Source organism: Scyliorhinus torazame, chromosome 3 (genome assembly GCF_047496885.1).
Source record: "Scyliorhinus torazame isolate Kashiwa2021f chromosome 3, sScyTor2.1, whole genome shotgun sequence".
Lineage (NCBI taxonomy): Eukaryota > Metazoa > Chordata > Chondrichthyes > Carcharhiniformes > Scyliorhinidae > Scyliorhinus > Scyliorhinus torazame.
The window spans coordinates 265,144,133-265,166,914 of NC_092709.1; the positions used below are offsets into that span (position 1 = coordinate 265,144,133).

The following is a 22,782-nucleotide window of genomic DNA, read 5'->3' on the forward strand; positions in this document are numbered from 1 at the left end:
ACCTAAACCAGACGGTACCCAACGGTTGTGTGTGGACTATAGAAAGGTTAATGCAGTTACAAGAATGGACTCTTATCCTATCCCACATTTGGAGGATTGCATTGAGAAAGTGGGACAATCAGCTTTTATTTCCAAATTGGATTTATTTAAAGGTTACTGGCAGGTAGTTTTATCCGAAAGGGCGAAGGAGATTTCAGCTTTTGTGACTCCAGATGGTATATACCAATTCAAAGTTATGCCATTTGGCATGAAAAACGCCCCAGCCACATTTCAACGGTTAAGTAACAAAGTTGTTTCAGGATTACCCAATTGTGCGGTATGCATCGACGATCTGATAATTTTCAGCCTGAAATGGAAAGAACATTTAAAACATCTGGTGGAGTTATTCAATCGACTTCAGGAGGCTGGTTTGGTGATAAACCTAGCCAAAAGTGAATTTGGAAAAGCCCAAGTCACTTTCCTTGGTCATCCAGTTGGACAGGGTCGAATGGTCACACGGGATGTGAAACTGACGAATGTGATATAAAATAGTTACTTTAGAGTTACTAGTTAATGTAATGTAGAAATAAGCCACTTTGATTCTTGCAGTTAGGGACAAAGGAATTTGAGACCGCATGGAAAAAGCAGGAAGAGGTGTGTCTATGAGAGTGATGCTTCATTGATAGGGGCCAGAGAAAGGGATTGGAAGTGAGCCAATCAGAATAGATTAAACAGGTCAGGAGGGACCTAGGCTGACCTATGTCCGTCGAGTATGTGAAACTTGATACCATTTGAACTGATTTTGCAGAGATCCCTTTGTCTTTTAGTCAGTCGTTTTCTGGAGTGTAAGAGGCTGGATGTCCTGTTACATTTCTGTAAGATGATTCAAGCTTGCAAGCTAAATAAATAACTTCTGTTTACGTGCGAATCCGTCTCAACTTTTATTGAGGCCAGACTGACAGAGAAAGAAATTTGGAGATCAACATTTGGTGCCGAAAACCGGGATTTCTCTGGGCGATCCTGATCCAACTGCGAAATCAGAATTAGACTGATTATGAACAGGAGGACGGGAACAAAGGGCCCTCAATGTAGAAATGGAAAACGACCAGCATTGATTGTTCCCCTCTTCTTATCGTCTGATTAGTCTGGTCACTCGCGGTTGGCACAGAAAGACCGCCATGACGAAATCACAGGTCAGTCTGGGGATTAGCACTTTAATTGATGGGATTTCATATTGTTGTTTCGGCTTGGGTTAGGGTTTTGGGCTGATGGGACTTTAAATAATAAAGGTTCAGTCTATTATCAGGGTTCAGAGGCTGATGTGACTTAAATAATAAAGGTTCAGTCTATTATCAGGGTTCAGAGGCTGATGTGACTTAAATAATAAAGGTTCAGTCTATTATTAGGGTTCAGAGGCTGATGTGACTTAAATAATAAAGGTTCTGTCTATTATTAGGGTTCAGAGGCTGATGTGACTTAAATAATAAAGGTTCAGTCTATTATTAGGGTTCAGAGGCTGATGTGACTTAATTAATGAAGGTTCAGTCCAGTATAACTGTTTTTAAATCTGAAGATGGTTCAACTCTATGTGTGAGTGTTTTAAATATATAGTTGATTAAGCTAAAATTGTCTCCTTGGACTGTAAAGTTCCGAGGTCTAGTTGAGATTGTGAGGTTGAAGCAGAAGTCTCTCAAAGGGTTAACAGCAGCAGGCGGAGTTGAAAACAGACAGTGCTTCTCACTCAGGCCTTGAGATAACAGCACCAGTCTGCAGTGTAATCGGATACCTTTCCTTTGAGTCAGTGAACACCAGCAAAGTTACGTTTTGAATTAATTAAAGGAAACCAGTGGGTTTCTCCACCTCTTTGATAAAAGTTATTATTTTCGAAAGCAATTGATTGAAATTGCCAGAATCTTAAATTTTACTTACTTGAAATAAGGTTTATCTCATTTTATCTGGAGATTAATAGAAACTTAAAGAAGATCATGGACACCATTTTAAAAAGTGTCAATCTGGAGATGATAATTGATTTTGCTAATACTTACGATAGTTGATTTTGCTAATACTTATGTGTATGTAACAGAAAAAAAAACTTGTTAAAAAAAAAAAATTGTTAAGATAAAGAAATAATTAAGTTGTAAATGTTATACAAGTTTGTGTTAAGCAAATTGTAAATTTAGTTCTGAGTTGAGATCAGAGCTAAGCTTGCAAGTTGCAGTAATTCAATTTGAATTTTCAAACATTTTTAAGTTTAAAAAAAAAAGAGAGCAAATAGAGAAAAGAAGGACACAGATCTTGAATGCGTTGAATAGCACATTTCAAAGGCCCATAAATCTTTCTGTTATCTTAGACCTAAAACCTAGGAAGATTGACGAGCCATAGGAATGTCTGGGGCGTTTTAATGAAATCTACCGGGGGCAGTCAGGCGATTTGCTGTATCAAACTGGTCAGAATTCCCCTCAATACTGTGCTATGTTAATGCATTGCCTACCACCTTCTGTGGTTACTGCTGTGAAATGTAATAACATGAATTGGACAGAGAACGACCCTTCCCAGATGGCAAGGGCAGTCAGATTTTACTGGAAGGAGGGTGTAGGCCAAGAAGGAGGCTCAGTTACAAAGGTTAAGACTGAGTATGTAATGAAAAAGGATGATCTGCGATCCCAACAAGCGGCAGAAATGGTAGTTTACCAGCAGGAGCTCCAATATAGTGACTTTGGGTGGGTGGATCAGCGAAGAGGAGGATGAGACAACAGTGCTATATTTCTATCACCCCCCAGTGGTGGACGTTAGACATTGAACAGCCACTATCACTGCATCACGTTACCCTGGCCTATGACAGAACTGGACGAAACAGGGAGTTGGAGGACAAATACCGGCCATTACTTGAGACCGAATGGCCAGTCAAGGTTACAGCCACAGTCACGGGAAAAGAAGGTACAGCCGATTTTGTTACAATATCACCACATTTATGGCCACAGTCAGCTTCGGTAAGCCCTCATATTACACGTCAGGTCCATGACCAGTACCATGCCAGGGATATGGGGCGAATGGTCAGCATCTTACCGCAGCTCGTCAGAATAGGTATGAGATATACCTTTTGAACAATCCACGTCTGACATTTAAACACTGTACCACTATCAATCCAGCCTGTTTTCCAAGTGGTCCCCCTGTCCATGAAGACGCACCTGGCCACGACTGTTTAGCCTTGATTCAGGAAACTACCACAATAAGGGGCGATTTGAGTGACATTTCGTCAGAACAACCTGACATGATTATGTGTGGTCAAATATCCCACCGGGGTTTAGTTAATGACCTACTGCAGGCCCTCCTTCTGCCAGCGCAGATTTCCGTTATTAAATGCGCTGCCCACACGAATGGTACAACCCCAGTTGACGTTGGTAATGAACGAGCAGATTGTGCAGCGCGCACAGCCGCACAAATTCAGCAAGTGATGGTGCCTAAAATGTTAAGTCAGACTAAACGATCTACTATGAATGTGTCTGCTTCTGACAAGCCAATGCCAGACGTCATAAGGTTACAGGAGGACGCTCCTGAGAGTGATAAACAAATGTGGAAACGGTTAGGTTGTACATATGATTCTGTTTCCTCTTTATGGACCACGCCTGCACATCAGACTTGTATGTCTGATGTACTGGCTTTATGGGTCATCGAATGTGTACACTTTGCAACTCATTGTGGGGCTCGAGGGACTAGTGATTTGTTGCTGGACACTTGGTGGCACCCTAAAATGCAGGGGTTGGCCCAAAGTATCAGTAATCGGTGTTTGATTTGTCAGCAATATAACACCGGAAAAGGTATCCCTTGTGGGAAGGGGCAAACCCCGTTGCCCAGTGGTCCCTTTGAGACGCTCCAAATGGATTACATTGAGTTGGAAAGGTGTCAATGTTACAAATATGTTTTGGTCATTGTGGATGTGTTCAGCAGATGGGTCGAGGCGTATCCGACTATCTATAGTAAAGCTGCTACTTTGGTTAAAGTCTTGATGAGGGAAATCATTCCCCGGTACGGTATACCAGCTCAGTTAAGTTCTGATAATGGGCCTCATTTTATTGGACAAATTAACAAGGAGTTTTGCTCCCAGTTGGGCATACGCCAGCAGTTACACTGTGCTTACAGACCGCAGGCAGCCGGGGTGGTTGAGAGACACAATCAGACCCTCAAAACTAAAAAAATTGAGTCCATCTCCACTACTGTAAAAGGTCGGATACTAACCTGCCTCCCTTCTCCAGTGCTATTTTACAGGTGTGGAGCATGATGGAGTGGCTACGCATCGTCTGTCTGATATTTGGCCTCACTTCGCTTGGCGTGTTATTGGCGATGGACATGGAAAAGGGGAATATTATGTATCTGTGTAGCCCCAACCAATCTACAAGGATACATCACCTATGCAAAGGTGATGTTCTTCACTGCCCCCATATACGAGGACATGGTATCGACTCATGGAAGGTCATCAAAGTTAAGGAGAATGCGGGAGTCATGAAGCAGCTGCACCGGTCCCGGCGATGGGAAGGGAACATTATATGGACATTGCCTTGTTTTTGGAATACATGTAAATTTGATTTTGGATGTGTTAAAAGTGGTACAATAAAGGTAACATCAGGCTGTCAGAAGAGTGTAGGAAGAGACCATGAGAAAGAGAAAGGGACTAGAGAGAGGACGGGGCGTGTGAGAAGGGAAGTACAGCTAGAACGTAGGTTACCGGGAGATGCACTTAAGTTAATTAAAGGCCAAACTGAGGAAAACCCGGGTAGTATGAATCTCTTCTACCAGATTTACCACCGTCTGTATGGCCAGGGACGGGTTGTCTGCTACCCAAACCCCGCAGCGGTGTCTAGGTTATTTTCTGTTTCACCACTTTGGGGCACTCCCCAAACGGTGGTTCATTGTCAGCGTTCCGAGCCATTGCCCGAGCAAGTCACTCTTCCTTACGATCCGGATTCAGCACCACCGGCTATTTGCCTTCCCCTCCCTCGGGATAATTCCCATTCACAGTACGATAGGCTGCGACGGTGGAGGGCGTACATACCTAGCCACTTCACTCCCAATAGGGATTCCCGGTCGTACGAGAATTGCTTCAGCAGTGAAGGGTACGGCTGTTTGCTGGTAGAGGTGGACACAAATATAACATGTCTGTTTCCCACCTGTACGGACAGGAGGTGCCATATCACCCAGGCATCTGGCCAATGCGTTTGTTATAACACCACTTGCGTTCCATTGAACGCTGGCCTCCAGCTCCTTTGTGGCTGGGCGAATGTCTCTCATATCACTGTTGGGAATAGGGCTTTCTGCATTGCTGGGCGGCCCGAATGGGCATTTCAAAATTGGATAAACTGGGCTACTGGGAGGTCCTTACGCAACCGATATGCTGATTGTGATGCTAGTCTCCACACGGAACAAGGATACTACTTTTTATTTAATGGTACGGCGACCAACGTTTTGTCACCCCATTTCCCCGCCGAATTGCTATAGGGACTCTAGTCCCTACCACAGTCCCCTGCCCTTCGGCGTGGAACCTGCATAATCAGTTAGCACGCCGGGCAGTCTCTGCTGAATTTTGCGAGAACTGGAAAAAACCTCAGGTTCTTGCACCCAACCGGGGCCACTCAGCCGGGTGGGGCATTCTGAGCGTATTGACACTGGGAGGTGTGGGGGGTTCCTTGGCTGTTAGTGATCGGAATTATTTTATTTGCGGCCTTACCATTTTGGGAAATGAAACCTTGGGAGCCCTCGGGGCAATAACTAAGGAGTTGTCTCAGCTACGGTTGTTTGCAATGCAGAACCGGTATGCTCTTGACTATCTTCTGGCCCGTGAGGGTGGGGTATGCGCCATAGTACAGGGCAAGTGTATTATGGGGATTCAGGACTTGACTGCTAACATCACTAAATTTATGGATCGCATACGGGATCACTTGGACGGGATGCAGGATCCTGGCTCTTGGGGTAACTGGGGATTTGGAGGATGGAAGGACTGGTTGATAAATATGGCCATGTATCTAGTGGTAGCTATCGGCTGCATCTTTGTGGGCCTGGCCATCCTTAAATGTGTGATGGGTAGAATGCGGGGTGCACTAGATCAGATCACCGCCCCAATCACCGAGAAAAAAAATTTAACTGTTAAAATCCATGAGGGTGAAGCAGATGAAGGGGGGCTAAGACAGGAATTGGAAATGCAGCGACGGATCTTTTTAGATGAGGTACCGTAGCTATAGATTGGATAGTTCGGTTATCATGGAATGATAAAAGGAGGGAATGACGAATGTGATATAAAATAGTTACTTTAGAGTTACTAGTTAATGTAATGTAGAAATAAGCCACTTTGATTCTTGCAGTTAGGGACAAAGGAATTCGAGACCGCATGGAAAAAGCAGGAAGAGGTGTGTCTATGAGAGTGATGCTTCATTGATAGGGGCCAGAGAAAGGGATTGGAAGTGAGCCAATCAGAATAGATTAAACAGGTCAGGAGGGACCTAGGCTGACCTATGTCCGTCGAGTATGTGAAACTTGATACCATTTGAACTGATTTTGCAGAGATCCCTTTGTCTTTTAGTCAGTCGTTTTCTGGAGTGTAAGAGGCTGGATGTCCTGTTACATTTCTGTAAGATGATTCAAGCTTGCAAGCTAAATAAATAACTTCTGTTTACGTGCGAATCCGTCTCAACTTTTATTGAGGCCAGACTGACAGAGAAAGAAATTTGGAGATCAACAAAACCAACAGTTATTGGGGAGTTTCCGATACCCTCAAGACAAAGGGAAATAATGCAATTTCTTGGCATGAGTGGATTTGATTGAACATTTGTGCACAGTTTTGTAGCGTGGTTGCTCCACTGAGGGACTTGCTGAAGAAACGTCGAAAATTTCAGTGGATAGCGGACTTTCAACAGGCATTTGATGGCCTGAAAGCTGTGATAACCAATGCTCCTGTGTTGGAGAATTACAAGGGACTCTGTGATCAGATTGAACTAAAGTATCTTACTTTAAAGAGAAATGCCGAGGTGTAGAGAAATGGACGGATCGTGCAGAGACCTTCTTGTTCAAAGAGACTGTCAATCGAGAGGGATCCCAGTTGGAGGAAGAACAACAAAAAAAAAAGGACTGTATTATTATACCTGTTTGCTAGTGTTGTTTTTTGAAATGAAAAAGTATATTTACTGTGTGCATTTCTTAAAGGATAGTGAAAAGGTGAAAAATGAAACCATCTTGAAGCTGATGGTTTATTTCTTTTCTTGGGGGGGAGGTGTCATGTGAGAGTACCTTTAAGAAATGGGTGTTTAAAGGTTAACATCTGATGTCAGAGTGTGGGTGGAGCTGAGCTGTCTGTCAGCTTTTTACTTTCATTTTAGGCTGTTTGCTGCAGGGTGTGTTTTAGTTTCGTTTTCATAGCTGGATAGCTGCAGTCACAGCCAGAAGGGGCATTAGTCTCTCTCTCTGTAATCTAAAGAATGTAAATCAATCCTTTGGTGATTTAAACCTAATAACTGCTCTCAGTAGTGACTTTAACCTGATGTGCTTCTGTTAAAAGTTCTTTTTTAAGTCTTATGAATGTTAAAAGGACAGCTAAAGGATTAGTTAGTGTTGTATTCCTTGATTCTACTCAAGGTCTAATTGTACTCTTTTTAACAAATATGTTCAGAAGCAGAAGCAAAGAAGGGGGAGGATGGGACAACAATGCCTGACACTGGAAGTTCCGAGGAACAAAGGGACCTTGGCGTGTTTGTCCATAGATCTCTGAAGGCAGAAGGACAGGTCTTTAATTCCTGGAAATTCCAGGACAACTCTGAAGCCTTGGTAACCCTATGGTAAGGAGTGTAGGGTTGGAGTGTCATGAGCAGGAGGACTTGGAAGCCCGAGACCTTGCTTATTACACCACAGTATGCATTCTCTTCTGATGGGACTCATCAGATGATTCCACACACACCAAAGGTCAGTTTTTCATGGAATTTCTTGACTCCATAAATTTGACAGGATCCAGGCCTACGTTAAACTTCATCCTATGAAATCCTGACTGAAGTAAGCCAGTTGTTTTCATTCCAAGACTTTCTGTGATGAAGGAAGGACAAAAATAAGAGGCATTGCTTCAAATATAGAGATCAGCAGGTGAAACACAGAACACAGAGATTATTAATACAAAAGGAAATTGAGAAAATAGTTACCGCAGAGGACAACAGTCCTGACAAAACAATGGGCTGGATTTTCCAGTGCTGCCGCTGTCAACGGGTTTCTGGTTGCTCACACCTGCGGCGGCGGCGGGGGAGGGGCGGTACCGTCGGCGGGACCGGAAGATCATGCCAGTGGGAACAGCTGGAAAATCCCGCCCAATGGATCTCCAGAAAAATACAATCACAATTCAAATCTATTCTGAAATTGAAATCATTATCAGTTGAAGTCTCAGTCCTGCTAAGATATGACCCGGTGCCAAGGCAAAGATACCAATATATTCCATTCCATTTTAAGTCTCCATAATCTCCAAAATTCAGAGCCCAACAATAAGTTACCTGAGTAGAGTGTCCACTCTGTCTCGAATCTGTCTGGCCTGTTTCTGAGAGCCGCGTTCTGTACTGTGCTGTGGGTCGAGCAGAGGTTCCGTTAGAAAGTTGCTCTTCCGTACACCGGTCAACAGCTGCATTAGAGTCATTGGGGTCACAACGAGAGTCAATCCCTTCAGCTTTTGAACACTCTGCCTCCATGGAAACGTGATATCCATTCTCTTGCTCAGAGCTGTGACTCTCCCGACTCTCCTGGCTATCCCGGTTGAGGGAAGAACGGGAGATGACACCAAACTTTCGAGTTCGTTTGCCGTTTTGTGCGGGACTCCCACTGGGTTCAGAGTTGCCGCTGCCTGTCGTGAGTTCACTGCCGCTGCCATTGGAAGGAGGAAGCGGAGCTTTGCGTTTAATGCGACGCAGCATGATCAGGTAGATATATCCGCCATTCCAGCACTGGTCAGCCAGGTAACTGTAACACAACAGAATGCCTTCATCAATTAAATGCTTAAACTCTTTAAAGGATGGATTAAGATAAGCATTCTGTATTTAGCAAAGGTGAAATTCTTCCTTTCAGAAATTTAGCCAAAACTGCCGGTTTAGTCGCAAAATGCTCAATTTAGTTTTCTTCTCGCAAAAAATAATTTTCCTTTGCCTTTCCAACTCCGCACCATGTTCCTGTGGCCTATCTTCAGGTCAGACAGATCCTAGGTGCAAAACGCATATGCATCTCGTCCAAAGTCAGGGTCCCCATCGTGAGGGTCATAGGGAAATAGTATTTCCTCCTGCACATTAATCTCCTGTGTTGGTGCGAGTTGGGCACTCAGAGGGGACGAGATGGCATTGATGGGTGAAGATGTGAGGGGCCGTTAAACAATGTTGAGACCCGGGCAGTTTTGATGGAAGAACAGGCAGGCCTCCTAACCAGTCTCCCTTTGTACTGACACTCATCTTGCCCTCCATCATGGCTCTTAAACTGCACTGCAAACCTGAACCACATGTGAGAAAACAAAAGTCACACATGGGTCAGCTGCAAAAGTGGACAAGTTGCAGTTTCCCGAACGGAAACCCGGAACTGGATGTCCTATTTTTGCGCCCAAACTGACCTTTTTGCTCAACTTATCAACAAGCAAAACTTAACATATAGCCCCCCCCCCCCCCCCCCCCAAAGAATCACAATAATACATTCAGGAATTAGGGATTCTCCAAAATCCCGGCTAAGTGTTGACGCCGGCGTAAACACCATGGGGGTCCAGCATAGCACCAGAGAGCTGCACAGAGCTCCGGCGCCGATACGCGGCCCGCACTGCCGGCGCAGGTCCACGCCCGCGCGCGGTGGCCATTTCTGCGTCGTGCATGCCTGCGGCGCCCGTTTCCACGCTGGCACATACATTTGGTGGCTGTTTCCTCGCTGGCACCGCCAACATGGCATAGTGACACAGCGGCCCAGTGCGGAAGAAGGTAGGCCCCCCACCGGATAGTGCGCGTCCACTGATCGGTAGCCCTCGATCGCGGGTTTGGCCATCTTGGAGGCCACCCCCCGGAGTCTGATCCCCCTGGCCCCCTCACCAGGATGGCCAGCCCAGCTGCGGGTCCGAGCTCCCGCCGGATGGAACCAGGTTGGAACCACGGCGGCGGAACTCGGCCGGTCGATCGCGGAGAATTGCCGCGCCGCGTTGATTGCGCGCGTGCGACTGCCGCCGATTCTCTGGTCGCCGGAGAATCGCCTCCCGGCGTCGAAGCGGTGTGGTGGGAATTTCCAGCGTCACCGCCGATTCTCCGGCCCGGCGAAGCTCGGAGTATCCCGGCCCAGGTGTATTCTCCCCACATTTTTGATAAAATTAAAATGAATGAACAGAAAATCTTTGGGAATCATGCACCCATAGGAATATATAGCTTTCATCTTGCCACATGTTCACAGCATGTTCCTCATCAGTAGTGAAATTGTATAAAAGGTTTGAAAGACGTATAAAAGGGTAAATCTTATCTATACACCATACACTCAAGAACTCATTCATACGCCCAAGAGCCACGTTTGATGGGAGCATGGCAGATAGTGGCTCAACATCACATTATGATCAATGAATCATAGATGTAAAGGTCCAATTTGGAGGAGTGCATTGATCTCAGAGGATTGTAGGGCTGGGGAAGTTTACAGAGATAGGGAAAAAGGCCACATGGGTAAAAATGTTAACTACAAGGCATTGCTGAAGCAGGAGCCAATATAAGTTAGCAAGCACAGGGGTAATGAGCGAAAGGGACTTGGTCCGAGTGAACAGACTGAAGAACTTTGGATGAGCTCAAGGTTGTGGAAGATGGGAGCTCCTTCAACATCCTATCAGCAGCGCTGGGAATCCAATTAGTATTTAAAAGAAACAAGAAAGAAATACTTGAACTTGTCAAATGTATAGCTACCTTTCAATTAATTGAGTTATTGGCTTGATCACTTTTGAGTCAGAGGTTGTGGGTTCATGTCCCATTAATTATGTGGGCACACAATTTGGGTTCACAATACAGTTAAAGACTGAGGAGTTTTGCCTTATTGAAAGTGTCATCTTTCAGGTGGGATGTCAAACTTAGACTCACTGTTTTGGGGGATTTAATCTCATGGCACTATTTGAAGGAAAGTCAGACTCCTCTTGACTAGAAATGTTCCTTGTTCAACCAACACCACCAGAAATCAATTATCTTTTGGCCACCTGCTTACTATTAATGGGACCATACTGTGTGAAAATTGGCTGTTACATTTCCCTCTAATACACATTCACAAGAGAATTGTGTTGAATGTGAAGTACTTTGAGATACCTTGATGAATTGAGCTGCTCAGAAATACTCATGTTCTACCATAGTAACTTCACTAAAAAATGTCAGAACTGCTTAAATGGGATATCTACTTAATCTCCAGGGAAGCTATGGTAGCGAAATTTTAAAAATAATTTTTTAAAAATGGAAATGATTCCAAGAAAATTTCCAACTATTGCGGTGTCATATAAATATAATTCCCTGAAATGATCCTATTGATTATCTGTTAAAGAGCTTTCGTAACAAAATCTGATTATACAAAGTAGAGGACATGCTTCTGCCATCCTTCAGTATGCAATGCTCCCAGTAGAGACAAAACACAATTGGGCAACTCTATAAAATATGCCTCACAAGTGACCCATTACATCGAAAAGAGAGGCAAAAAAAAACTTGAAAAAAATAAATCAGTACAAGTTAATTAAAACTGAAATATAGGCATGATTGTTTTTGTTATAGAACTGGAAACTATTTGTTATTCTTAAGCAACACTTCACCAAAATAATATCATACACACGCAAGGACAGTTGCTTCCAACTTAACTTTGATAATACATTTGCAAAGACAGTCTGGCTCCCCTTTATGCCTGCCGTGGCAATATTTTGACATTTCTCTGTTCATTAAGATGATTAACGCAAAGTCTGACTTTTGATTAAATAGAAACTTCTTAATTCTTTCCCCCCATCCCCCTCACCCTAACTGAGCATTCTGAACACAATGAAACTTTAACAAATGGAAATTAACTTTAACAAATAGTCCACAGATGTACACACTGTTTGCTTCTTTATTAAATAACAGAACTGCTATTTTTGAACAAAAATCAGAAAGTCTTGGTGCTCTGCATAATTCACATCGAGTTAAATGGTAGGAAAATTGACTGTACTATTGAGAGAACCAGAAATGTCTAAAACATATAGAAATTAGTTACTAACTAATATGCTCCACTGTTTCTTTAGAGTTGCCTCCGAGGTGCAGCAGCTCACATCAGAACTACCACTGTCCAATACTGAGAGAGATCGTGTTCACTTTGATAGACATTGTTCAATCATTTAAGCCATGGAATTGAAGAAATATATTGAGCCGTAAAATCTCCCATCAAGGAAACCCCAGCATTTACAAGCAGCTTTGTGATATTCACAAGGATAATTCTATCATCCTCATTGGCTCACTGAACACTATGCTAACAGTAAATCGTTCAGTACTCCATATGACCGTCAAGCAGAATATCCCCCACCAATGAAATAGGTGACACAATGCAAATTAATTAGAATGGATGAAAATCCACATCTTACATGTTGTAAACGTCTGCCACTGCCTGAAAAGCTAGCACAGCAGCAAACCATCAATTAAACTAAACATAATGTATTCCCAAGGTTAGTTTTTATCACTTCAGCTACTTTCTTCTCAAACCTGCCTAGTAATGAATACCACACACTGCTGACTGAGATTACGCAATCAGACATGTTACATATCAGTCAACACCTTTACCACAATGTTCCCATAACTCAAAGATAACTCACAAACACACGTTATGCTACAGACACTGATGCACAGTCAGCACTTACTGAATATCTTTCGTCTTACCTGACTGAACAGCAACAAAACAGATGCAACCTTCATTTTTCAAAGAAGAGAGTAATAGAGAATAAGGTATTAAAAGAAATGGAAACAAGAACAACAGCAACCACAGCCAACAGCTTCTCTCGCTAAGAGAGAGAGGTGACAGGTGTTCATAAAGCAGTATTGAACCTCATACTGAAGCTCTTGTATAGCCAAAAGGAGTCTGCACAAAGACTTCATGGTATTAGCATTTGAAACACCACTTCTAACCTTCTACAACCCCCTTACTCTTGTGGGCAGGCAACGGCATTAAAACTCAATGGATATTGGTTGGGCGAGGGATTGTGTACTGCCAGAAGGTAGATATTGAGTACGTCAATGAAAACATTACGCAGCAGCACAAAAAGAAGAAAATTTTGCAAGCTTTCATCCTGCGGGCTTCCTCGAGGGAAAAGGTGGGAATGCAAATAAGAGAATGAAGCACTTTACATCTGTCATCAAACACATGGTTAGATTTTACGATTCATCAACGTCCACTAACAGATCCCAGAATTTTATTTTTACAAATGTCCTTATTCTAACATAAACAGTAATTAATACAATTGAGTAAAAACATTGTCCGTTAACATTTTTCTGTTCATTGATGGAATTAAGCAACACTATGGGCAAACTGTGTGCTCAGCCTAACTGCCAAGGATGCAAACTTTTTTTTAGCTTGACCATTCATTCCCCCCCCCCCCCCCCACCATATAAATGTCCATGTCACCCCTTATGCTTAGCAAAATGCAGATGTAGAGCAGAGAAAGCCCCAAATCTAATCACCCAACTAATTAGTTGGAGTTGTAGAGAATATATTTACAAAAATAACCCATTGACATGGCGTTAGAAAAACATGAATGAATGAAAATGAAAATTGCTTATTGTCACAAGTAGGCTTTAATGAAGTTACTGTGAAAAGCCCCTAGTCGCCACATTCCGGCGCCTGTTCGGGGAGGCTGGTACGGGAATTGAACCGTGCTGCTGGCCTGCCTTGGTCTGCTTTAAAAGCCAGCTATTTAGCTCACTGTGTAGTCAACATGGTGTAATCATCAGTGAGATGCACAACTACTCCTTTGCCCTTTTTTATTCCATGGCATCTTTGTCATTTAATGTCTCCCACCCTCTACATTTTTGTTCTTCCACCCCCTCCTCCCTTTCAATGGCATAACATCCATCACATTTCCACCTTCCTTCAGTTCTGAGTAAGTGTCATATATGACACAAAATGTTAACTCTGTTTCCCTCTCCACAGATGCTGTGAGACTTGCTGATTTCTTCCAATATTTTCTGTTTTCATCAGTGGGAACCACTTGTTTTGTACAGATATGCCGCATTACTTGACAAGATGGACATGGAAAGGATGTTTCCTCTTGAGGATAAATCCAGAAGTTGGGGCACTATTTTAAAATTAGGGATCACCCTTTCAGGACAAAAGAAAGAGAAATCTTTTCTCCAAGAGTTATGAGGGAAGCGGGGTCGTTGAATACTTTAATAAATTTTCAGCTCACCCAGGTCTGCCACAGGATGATTTACCATCGAACATGGTGGGATTCGAGCCGGGAACCCCAGAGCATTGCTTTAGGTTTGTGGTTTACCAGTTCAGTGACCTAGACCACAGGAGGGAACCTAGAAAAAGTGCCTGCCATAGGAAGTTCATTTTATAAAATTCAAATTTAACCATTGGCTGTGGTGGGATTTGAATCTGGAACCCCCAGAGCATTAGTCTAGGTTTGTGGTTTACCAGTTCAGTGACCAAGACCACTAGTCCACAGGAGGATCAGGTAGATAGATTTTTGTTAGGCAAGGGAATGTTTGCCACTATGCTCAGGACCCTGCTGTATCAGCAACTCCTCTATTCACAGGGGTGACAGCAGGACAGGTGGTTCATGCACCACAACTTTTACATGCTATTATCAGTTTATAGGTCAAAATTGGCAAATCTTTGGATGTCCACAATCGCTTGAAACATTTTGCTGTCACCCACAGATGGAGCCACTGGATAGTGCTGGGCATGAGGAATTGGCTGCTGGTCCCATCAGCAGAATGATGCCTCCACCTTGTGTCACTTGGGCGCTCTGATTGGCCCTCACACATTCGTGGCATCTGCCATTCCTAATTGGATGGCGATCCCAGAAGCAGCTTCTTACTTGACCTCCTCTGGGATAATTGCACCCGATGCCCTGCCGTGTGGTTCACTATCTGGAAATTAGCCAGACAACAGGCTTGTGACTTAAACGGGAACACTCAACCTACAATATTGCTTAGCCTGCCCTTTATCTATAAGCTCCAATACTTAAAGAATCCTCACCGTTTTGACAAGTATGAACTCTTCCCCCCACCCCAAATTTTTGGATAACCCCAGGGCTTTCTGTTGGAAGGTCACATAGTTTGGTACAGGGCTAAATCGCTGGCTTTTAAAGCAGACCAAGGCAGGCCAGCAGCACAGTTCAATTCCCGTACCAGCCTCCCCGAACAGGCACTGGAATGTGGCGACTAGGGGCTTTTCACAGTAACTTCATTTGAAGCCTACTTGTGAAAATAAGCGATTTTCATTTTCACTTCATTTTGGGTGAGGTCAAGACTGTATATATTCAGATATGTTAGATATCACAATTGTATGCAACAAGTGGAATGGATTAGAGGTTTTTTTCCTGTTCGCCATCGTTTGGATTTCCAGTATGTCAGAAAGCCAACAGATTCTCAGAGTCACGTGTGTATAACATAATTATTGACAAGCTGAAACTGTGACCGTATCGTGGGCAGCACGGTAGCATTGTGGATAGCACAATTGCTTCACAGCTCCAGGGTCCTAGGTTCGATTCCGGCTTGGGTCACTGTCTGTGCGGAGTCTGCACATCCTCCCCGTGTGTGCGTGGGTTTCCTCCGGGTGCTCCGGTTTCCTCCCACAGTCCAAAGATGTGCAGCTCAGGTGGATTGGCCATGATAAATTGCCCTTTGTGTCCAAAATTGCCCTTAGTGTTGGGTGGGGTTACTGGGTTATGGGGATAGGGTGGAGGTGTTGACCTTGGGTAGGGTGCTCTTTCCAAGAGCCGGTGCAGACTCGACGGGCCGAATGGCCTCCTTCTGCACTGTAAATTCTATGATAATCAAATTCTATGATAATACATCTGGGGAGGTTAAATACTAATTCAGAATGAAATAATAGACTTGCACAACAGAAGAGAGTAAGTAGAGAGAACATCAGAGGCAAGGCCAATTTTAACCAGCAGCGAGTTTTAAAATATCCATATTCTGTTGCTCTCAGCTTACCATTGAAATGAGCTACTGTCTGGTTCCTATAATACCAGACATACAGTCAGCAAGCACACAGCTCTCCTAAACAGGACAGATCAAAATTAGTTTGGGTTAAATTGCTGGTAAATGGAACACATCCCAGCTGTAAAAGCAACTGTTTTACAGAAACCAACCGGAAACATCCTTCGCTTGTCGGCAAGATGAATTATAGAATTTGGCCCATAAAGTCTTTGAAAGATCCTCTGCCCTATCCCCATAACCCCTCCTAACCTATGGATTCTTGGGGCAATATGGCATGGCCAATCCACCTAACCTAGACATCTTTAGACTGTGGGAGGAAACCGAGCATTTGGAGGAAACCCACACAGACACGGGGAGAATGTGCAAACTCCACACAAAATGGTCACCCAAGGTTGGAATGGAACCCAGGTCACTGCCGCTGTGAGGCAGCAGTGTTAACCACCATGCCACCCTGAGAAAGTGAAACACAGGTATTTTGAAATAGAATGGTGATTAAAAGTTTCACGTTATAACGGTTCTGTTGCTGTAAAAATAGCATAACCTCTGTTTTATCATGGACTGTAATTGTGTAACTCAGTGCTCTTGCCTTTGTTCAGAAGGTTGTGGGTTCAAGTCCCACTCTGGTGACTTGGGCACATAATCTGGCCTGATACTTCCATACACAATTGAGGAACTGCTGCACTGACAGAGGTGCTATCTTTTGGCTGGGATGTTAAGCGAAGGTCTTGCCTGTCGTCTCAGGTGGACATAAAATATCCCGTGGTAGTACTTGAAAGAAAAGCAGGGGAGTTCCTCACGAATACTTTTCCCTCAGCCAATATCACTAAAACAGATTATCTGGTCATTATCACATTGTGGTTTGTGGAATCTTGCATTGGTCGATTTGGCTGCTAAGTTTCCTACATTCCAACAGTGGCAACACTTCACAAAAGTGCTCAATTGACTGGAAATCACTTTGGGGTATCCTGAAGTCATCAAAGTGCTAAGAGCTCGGTAGAGGCTAGTAGCGTTGCATTTTTAAAAAACATTTACTGTTATTTACTAAAAGAACAAAGCCACAAGAATCACGATTTAAAACAACATTTTTACTATACCAAAATCAAATACCATAAATGCTAATAACTACACTGCCAGTTACAATAAAGATCTTAAAAGTACAAAGAACACAGTTACTTAGAATCTAAGCTGAAATTCTGAACTTAAATTTCCTTCTGCACCCATTTGGCTTGCACCCCAAAAACCGCAAGTCAGATGCTTATCAGAATATGGAAGAATAACTATTTAGTATGAGTACTGTTTTGATGGTTTGTTTCAGGGTTGAGATTTTTTAGGCTTCTTGCTTATTTCTAACAAGTTTTTTGTCATAATATACACCAGTATATCATGGTGCGGATACACACTGATGGACACACAGTAGGACCAATCAACATCGCAGGCAATCACCAGTTAGAGCACATGCACTATAAAGACAGGGGGCATCAGAGTTCCCACGCATTCGAGCTGCAGCTAGCTAGGAGGACAGAGCTCACAGCCTGCAGCACAGACATTCACCATGTGCTGAGTGCATCGACTGGTTAGGATAAGGCAAAGGTCTTTAGTTAAAGCTAGTATCGTGTTAACCCACAGTCAGAGTCAGAGTATGTTAAACAGTTAATGATTCAATAAAATAGTGTTGCACTATTTCAAGTGTTGGTGACCTGCATGTGTTCCACGGATCCAGAGCATCCAACACAACATGATACCAGGAGTTGAGAGATATTAGCACTTCTTAGACCTACCTGCAAGTGATCTGCCTTCCACCAGCATTCCGTCATCCTGCAACATGGACAACATCAGCCCGCCTCTCCGCATCGCCGCCAACCTAGGGGCCAACTGGAAGATATTCAAACAGCGCTTCCAGCTCTTCCTTGAGGCCACAGACAGGGAGGACGCTTCGGATACCAGGAAGATTGCTCTCCTCCTCTCCACGGCTGGAGACCATGCCATCCACATTTTCAATTCTCTCACCTTTGCGGATGATGAAGATAAAACAAAGTTCAAGACGGTCCTCAAGTTTGACACTCACTGCAGCGTAGAGGTGAATGAAAGTTTCGAGCGCTACGTGTTCCAACAGCGTTTGCAGGGTGAGGATGAACCTTTCCAATCCTTTCTCATGCACCTCCGCATCCTTGCGCAGTCTTGCAGCTACGGGCCCACCTCCGACTCCATGATACACGACCAGATCGTTTTCGGAGTTCAGTCGGACCCCATACGACAGCAGCTCCTCAAAGTAAAGCAGCTCACCCTAGCGACTGCCATTGAGACCTGTGTCTTACACGAAAACGCCACGAGTCGGTATTCCCACATCCAAGTGGCTGAAACAGCGCGGCAAGGTCCCCACGAGGCGGAACAAGTCCAAGCGATTGAGCAACTCCAGGGCCTCAGCCTGGATGAGGGCGGCCATTTTGTGCGCTTTTCGCGGACTCCCGCGCTTGTACGCACCAAACGAGGGGACGGCGACGTCGAAGAACGCAATGCGCAGGCGCGTACCACGCACGACCGCACTGCGCATGCACGGTGGTGCAGCGAACGTGCTGATGCTACGACGTGTGGCAACTGTGGCTACGCCCATTTAAAACAGCAATGCCCTGCCAAATCTCGACAATGCCTAAGATGTGGCAGACTTGGCCACTATGCTGCCTTCTGCCGAGCAGCTCAGCCTGCCAATTCATATCGCTTCAGCCAGCCTCGCAGGAATGTCCGGGCAATTCAACCCACGGTCACCGAGTCCGATGCGGACCTCCCACACAGCAGTGACACCGAGGACCCGAAGGCGCCTTTTTGAGCTGGTGTCGTGGCAAAAAACAGGCTGTCCCCGAAGCAATGACACCAGCCGCTGTCGGTATACAGCATCGATCCAGACGATGAGTGGTGTGCCACCCTGACAGACAACCGGTCCCAAATACGATTCCGCCTGGACACTGGTGCCTCCGCGAATCTCATTGCGTGGTCTGACCTCCAAAGCCTTCGTGTCAAACCAGCCATCCTTCCATCAGCCTACCAGCTATTGGATTACAATGGCAATGTCATTGCTGCTAGCGGCTCGTGCCAACTTGAAGTGACGCACAGGTCACGCAAAGCCATCCTTTTGAAACCGTGGGCTCCTCGAAAGCCTCCCTGCTTGGCGCGCAGGCATGCAAGCTGTTGAACCTAGTTCAGAGAGTTCACTCTCTCCTGATGACACATCTGCCTTTCAGGACACTGACTTCAGGGCACAACTCAACGCCATCATCGACCAGCACCACGACGTCTTCGAAGGCATGGGTACACTCCCATATACCTACAAGATCTTATTGAAACAGAATGCCACGCCTGTGGTGCACGCACCTCGCAGGGTCCCAGCACCCCTTAAGGACCGCCTCAAGCAGCAGCTGCAGGACCTCCAGGACCAAGGAGTGATCTCCAGAGTCATGGAACCAACCGACTGGGTCAGTTCCATGGTATGTGTAAAAAAGCCTTCCGGCGAATTGAGAATTTGCATTGATCCCAAGGATCTAAATCGCAATATCATGAGGGAGCATTATCCAAATCCCAAGCGCGAAGAGCGCACATGTGAGATGGCTCGCGCCAAGCTCTTCACCAAACTCGACGCCTCAAAAGGATTCTGGCAAATCCAGCTCGACAAATCCAGCAGGAATCTGTGTACATTCAATACCCCCTTTGGCAGATATTGTTACAACAGGATGCCGTTTGGGATCATATCTGCTTCAGACGTGTTCCATAGGATCATGGAACAAATGATGGAAGGCATTGAAGGTGTTCGCGTCTATGTCGACGACATAATCATTTGATCCACCACCCCGCAGGAGCATGTCAGTCACCTCCAGCGCGTGTTCAAACGCATACGTGAGCAGGGCCTACGCCTCAACAGGGCCAAATGACTTCAGGAAGCAAAGTACTGTACACAACCCTGTCAGCATCAACGGGGCCGAGGTGGAGATGGTTAGCAGTTTCAAATTCCTAGGGATGCACATCTCCAAAAATCTGTCCTGGTCCACCCACGTCGACGCTACCACCAAGAAAGCACAACAGCGCCTATACTTCCTCAGGAAACTAAGGAAATGCGGCATGTCCACATTGACTCTTACCAACATTTACAGATGCACCATAGAAAGCATCCTATCAGGCTGCATTACAGCCTGGCATGGCAACTGCTCGGCCCAGGACCGCAAGAAACTTCAGAGAGTCGTGAACACCGCCCAGTCCATCACACGAACCTGCCTCCCATCCATTGACTCCATCTACACCTTCCGCTGCCTGGGGAAAGCGGGCAGTATAATCAAAGATCCCTCCCACCCGGCCTACTCACTCTTCCAACTTCTTCCATCGGGCAGGAGATGCAGAAGTCTGAGAACACGCACGAACAGACTCAAAAACAGCTTCTTCCCCACTGTCACCAGACTCCTAAATGACCCTCTTATGGACTGATTTCATTAACACTACACCCTGTAAGCTTCATCCGATGCCAGTGCTTTTGTAGTTACATTTTATATGTTGTGTTGCCCTATTATGTATTTTCTTTTATTCCCTTTTCTTCTCCTGTACTTAATGATCTGTTGAGCTGCTCGCAGAAAAAAACTTTTCACTGTACCTCGGTACACGTGACAATAAACAAATCCAATCCAAATGCTCTTTTGGTCAGACGGAACTCTAGTTCCTCGGGGACCACATCTCCCAGTTGGGTGTGCGGTCGGATACAGAGAAGGTGGCTGCTATCACAGCATGAAAACGCCAGAGAACAAGAGAGCGGTCCTCCGATTTCTGGGCATGGTCAACTTTTTAGGGAGGTTCATCTCTAACCTCGCCTCTCATACCACGGCTCTCTGGAACCTGGTCAGGAAGACGACAGACTGCCAATGGCTCCCTGCCCACGAGCGCGAATGGAGAGAACTGAAAACCAAACTCACCATGGCCCCGGTCTTCGCTTTCTTTGATCCAGCAAAAGAGACCAAAATTTCGACCGATGCCAGCCAATCCGGCATTGGGGCAGTGCTCCTGCAACGCAATGAGGCCTCATCACGGGCCCCCGTTGCATATGCGTCACGCTCCATGACCCCCACGGAACAGCGCTACGCACAGATAGAAAAGGAGTGCCTGGGCCTTCTGACCAGTGTGGTTCAGTTTCACGATTATGTCTACGGACTTCCTCAATTCACCGTCGAGACCGACCATTGCCCGCTGGTCAATAAAATACAGAAAGACTTGAACGACATGACGCCTTGCCTCCAACATATTCTTCTCAAGCTCCGGCAAGTGGTGAGGCCGTGGAATGCCCTACCTGCAACAGTAGTGAACTCGCCAACATTGAGGGCATTTAAAAGTTTATTGGATAAGCATATGGATGATAATGGCATAGTGTAGGTTAGATGGCTTTTGTTTTTTGACTTCCCATGTCGGTGCAACATCGTGGGCCGAAGGGCCTGTACTGCGCTGTATCGTTCTATGTTCTATGTAATACAACTTCCAGCTGGTATACACACCAGGCAAAGACCTCATCATTACTGATGCTCTCTCCAGGGCAGTCAACAGTCCCTGTGACCCAGCAGGATTTGCCTGCCAGGTTGACGCCCATGTGGCATTTGCGGCCTCCAATCTACCTGCCACGGATGAACGCCTCGTCCAAATTCGCCGCGAGACGGCGGCTGACCCTTTGCTACAGCGTGTCATGCGCCACCTAACAGACGGGTGGCTCAAGGGCCAATGCCCTCAATTCTATAATGTCAGAGATGATCTGGCGGTAGTAGGTGGGGTTCTTCTGAAACTGAACCGCATTGTCATCCCGCATAACATGCGCCAGCTCGTCCTGGAACAGCTACACGAGGGCCTCCTTGGCGTGGAAAAGTGCCACCGACGGGCCCGAGAGGCAGTCTACTGGCTCGGCATTAATGAAGACATAGCCAACACAGTGCTCAACTGCCCCACTTGTCAGCGCTTCCAGCTGGCCCAACCACGTGAGACCCTGCAGCCCCATGAGTTGGTCACGTCACCTTGGACCAAGGTGGGCATCAACCTGTTCCACGCGCTGGGTAGAGACTATGTCCTGATTGTGGACTACTTTTCAAATTACCCGGAGGTGATACGGTTGCACGGCATCACATCGTCTGCAGTCATCCGTGCCTGTAAGGACACCTTTACTTGACATGGCATCCCACTCACGGTTATGTCGGACAATGGCCCCTGCTTCACAAGCCAGGAATGGTCCAACTTTGCCAGGCGGTACAATTTTGCACGTGACATCCAGTCCCTTGTACCCCCAATCCAACGGCAAAGTGGAGAAGGGCGTCCACATAGTCAAACAGCTCCTCTGCAAGGCTGCTGATGCTGGGTCCGATTTCAACCTCGCCTTGCTGGCCTATCGCTCCGCCCCACTGTCCACTGGCCTGTCACCAGCCCAGTTGCTCATGGGTCGTACCCTGAGGACGACGGTGCCATCCATTCTTGTCACAGACCTCGACCACGTTCCGGTCCTTCGCCGGATGCAGCTGTCTCGTGCACAGCACAAGGCGGCTCATGACTCCCGTGCAGCTGATCTCCCTGCTCTGGCTCCAGATGACAATGTCCGCATCCATCTTCCGGATGGTGGCTG

At 45.6% G+C, this 22,782-nt stretch overlaps 1 protein-coding gene across 1 annotated transcript in view; it reads right to left on the bottom strand.

Annotated features, from left to right (window-relative positions):
* The window catches only part of pdzd2 (PDZ domain containing 2), an 809,599-nt gene that overhangs the window by 315,225 nt on the left and 471,592 nt on the right, over nucleotides 1–22,782 (bottom strand). The window contains 1 exon segment of the mRNA XM_072497206.1: nucleotides 8,496–8,955. Within this exon segment, the coding sequence (XP_072353307.1) occupies nucleotides 8,496–8,955 (460 nt within the window).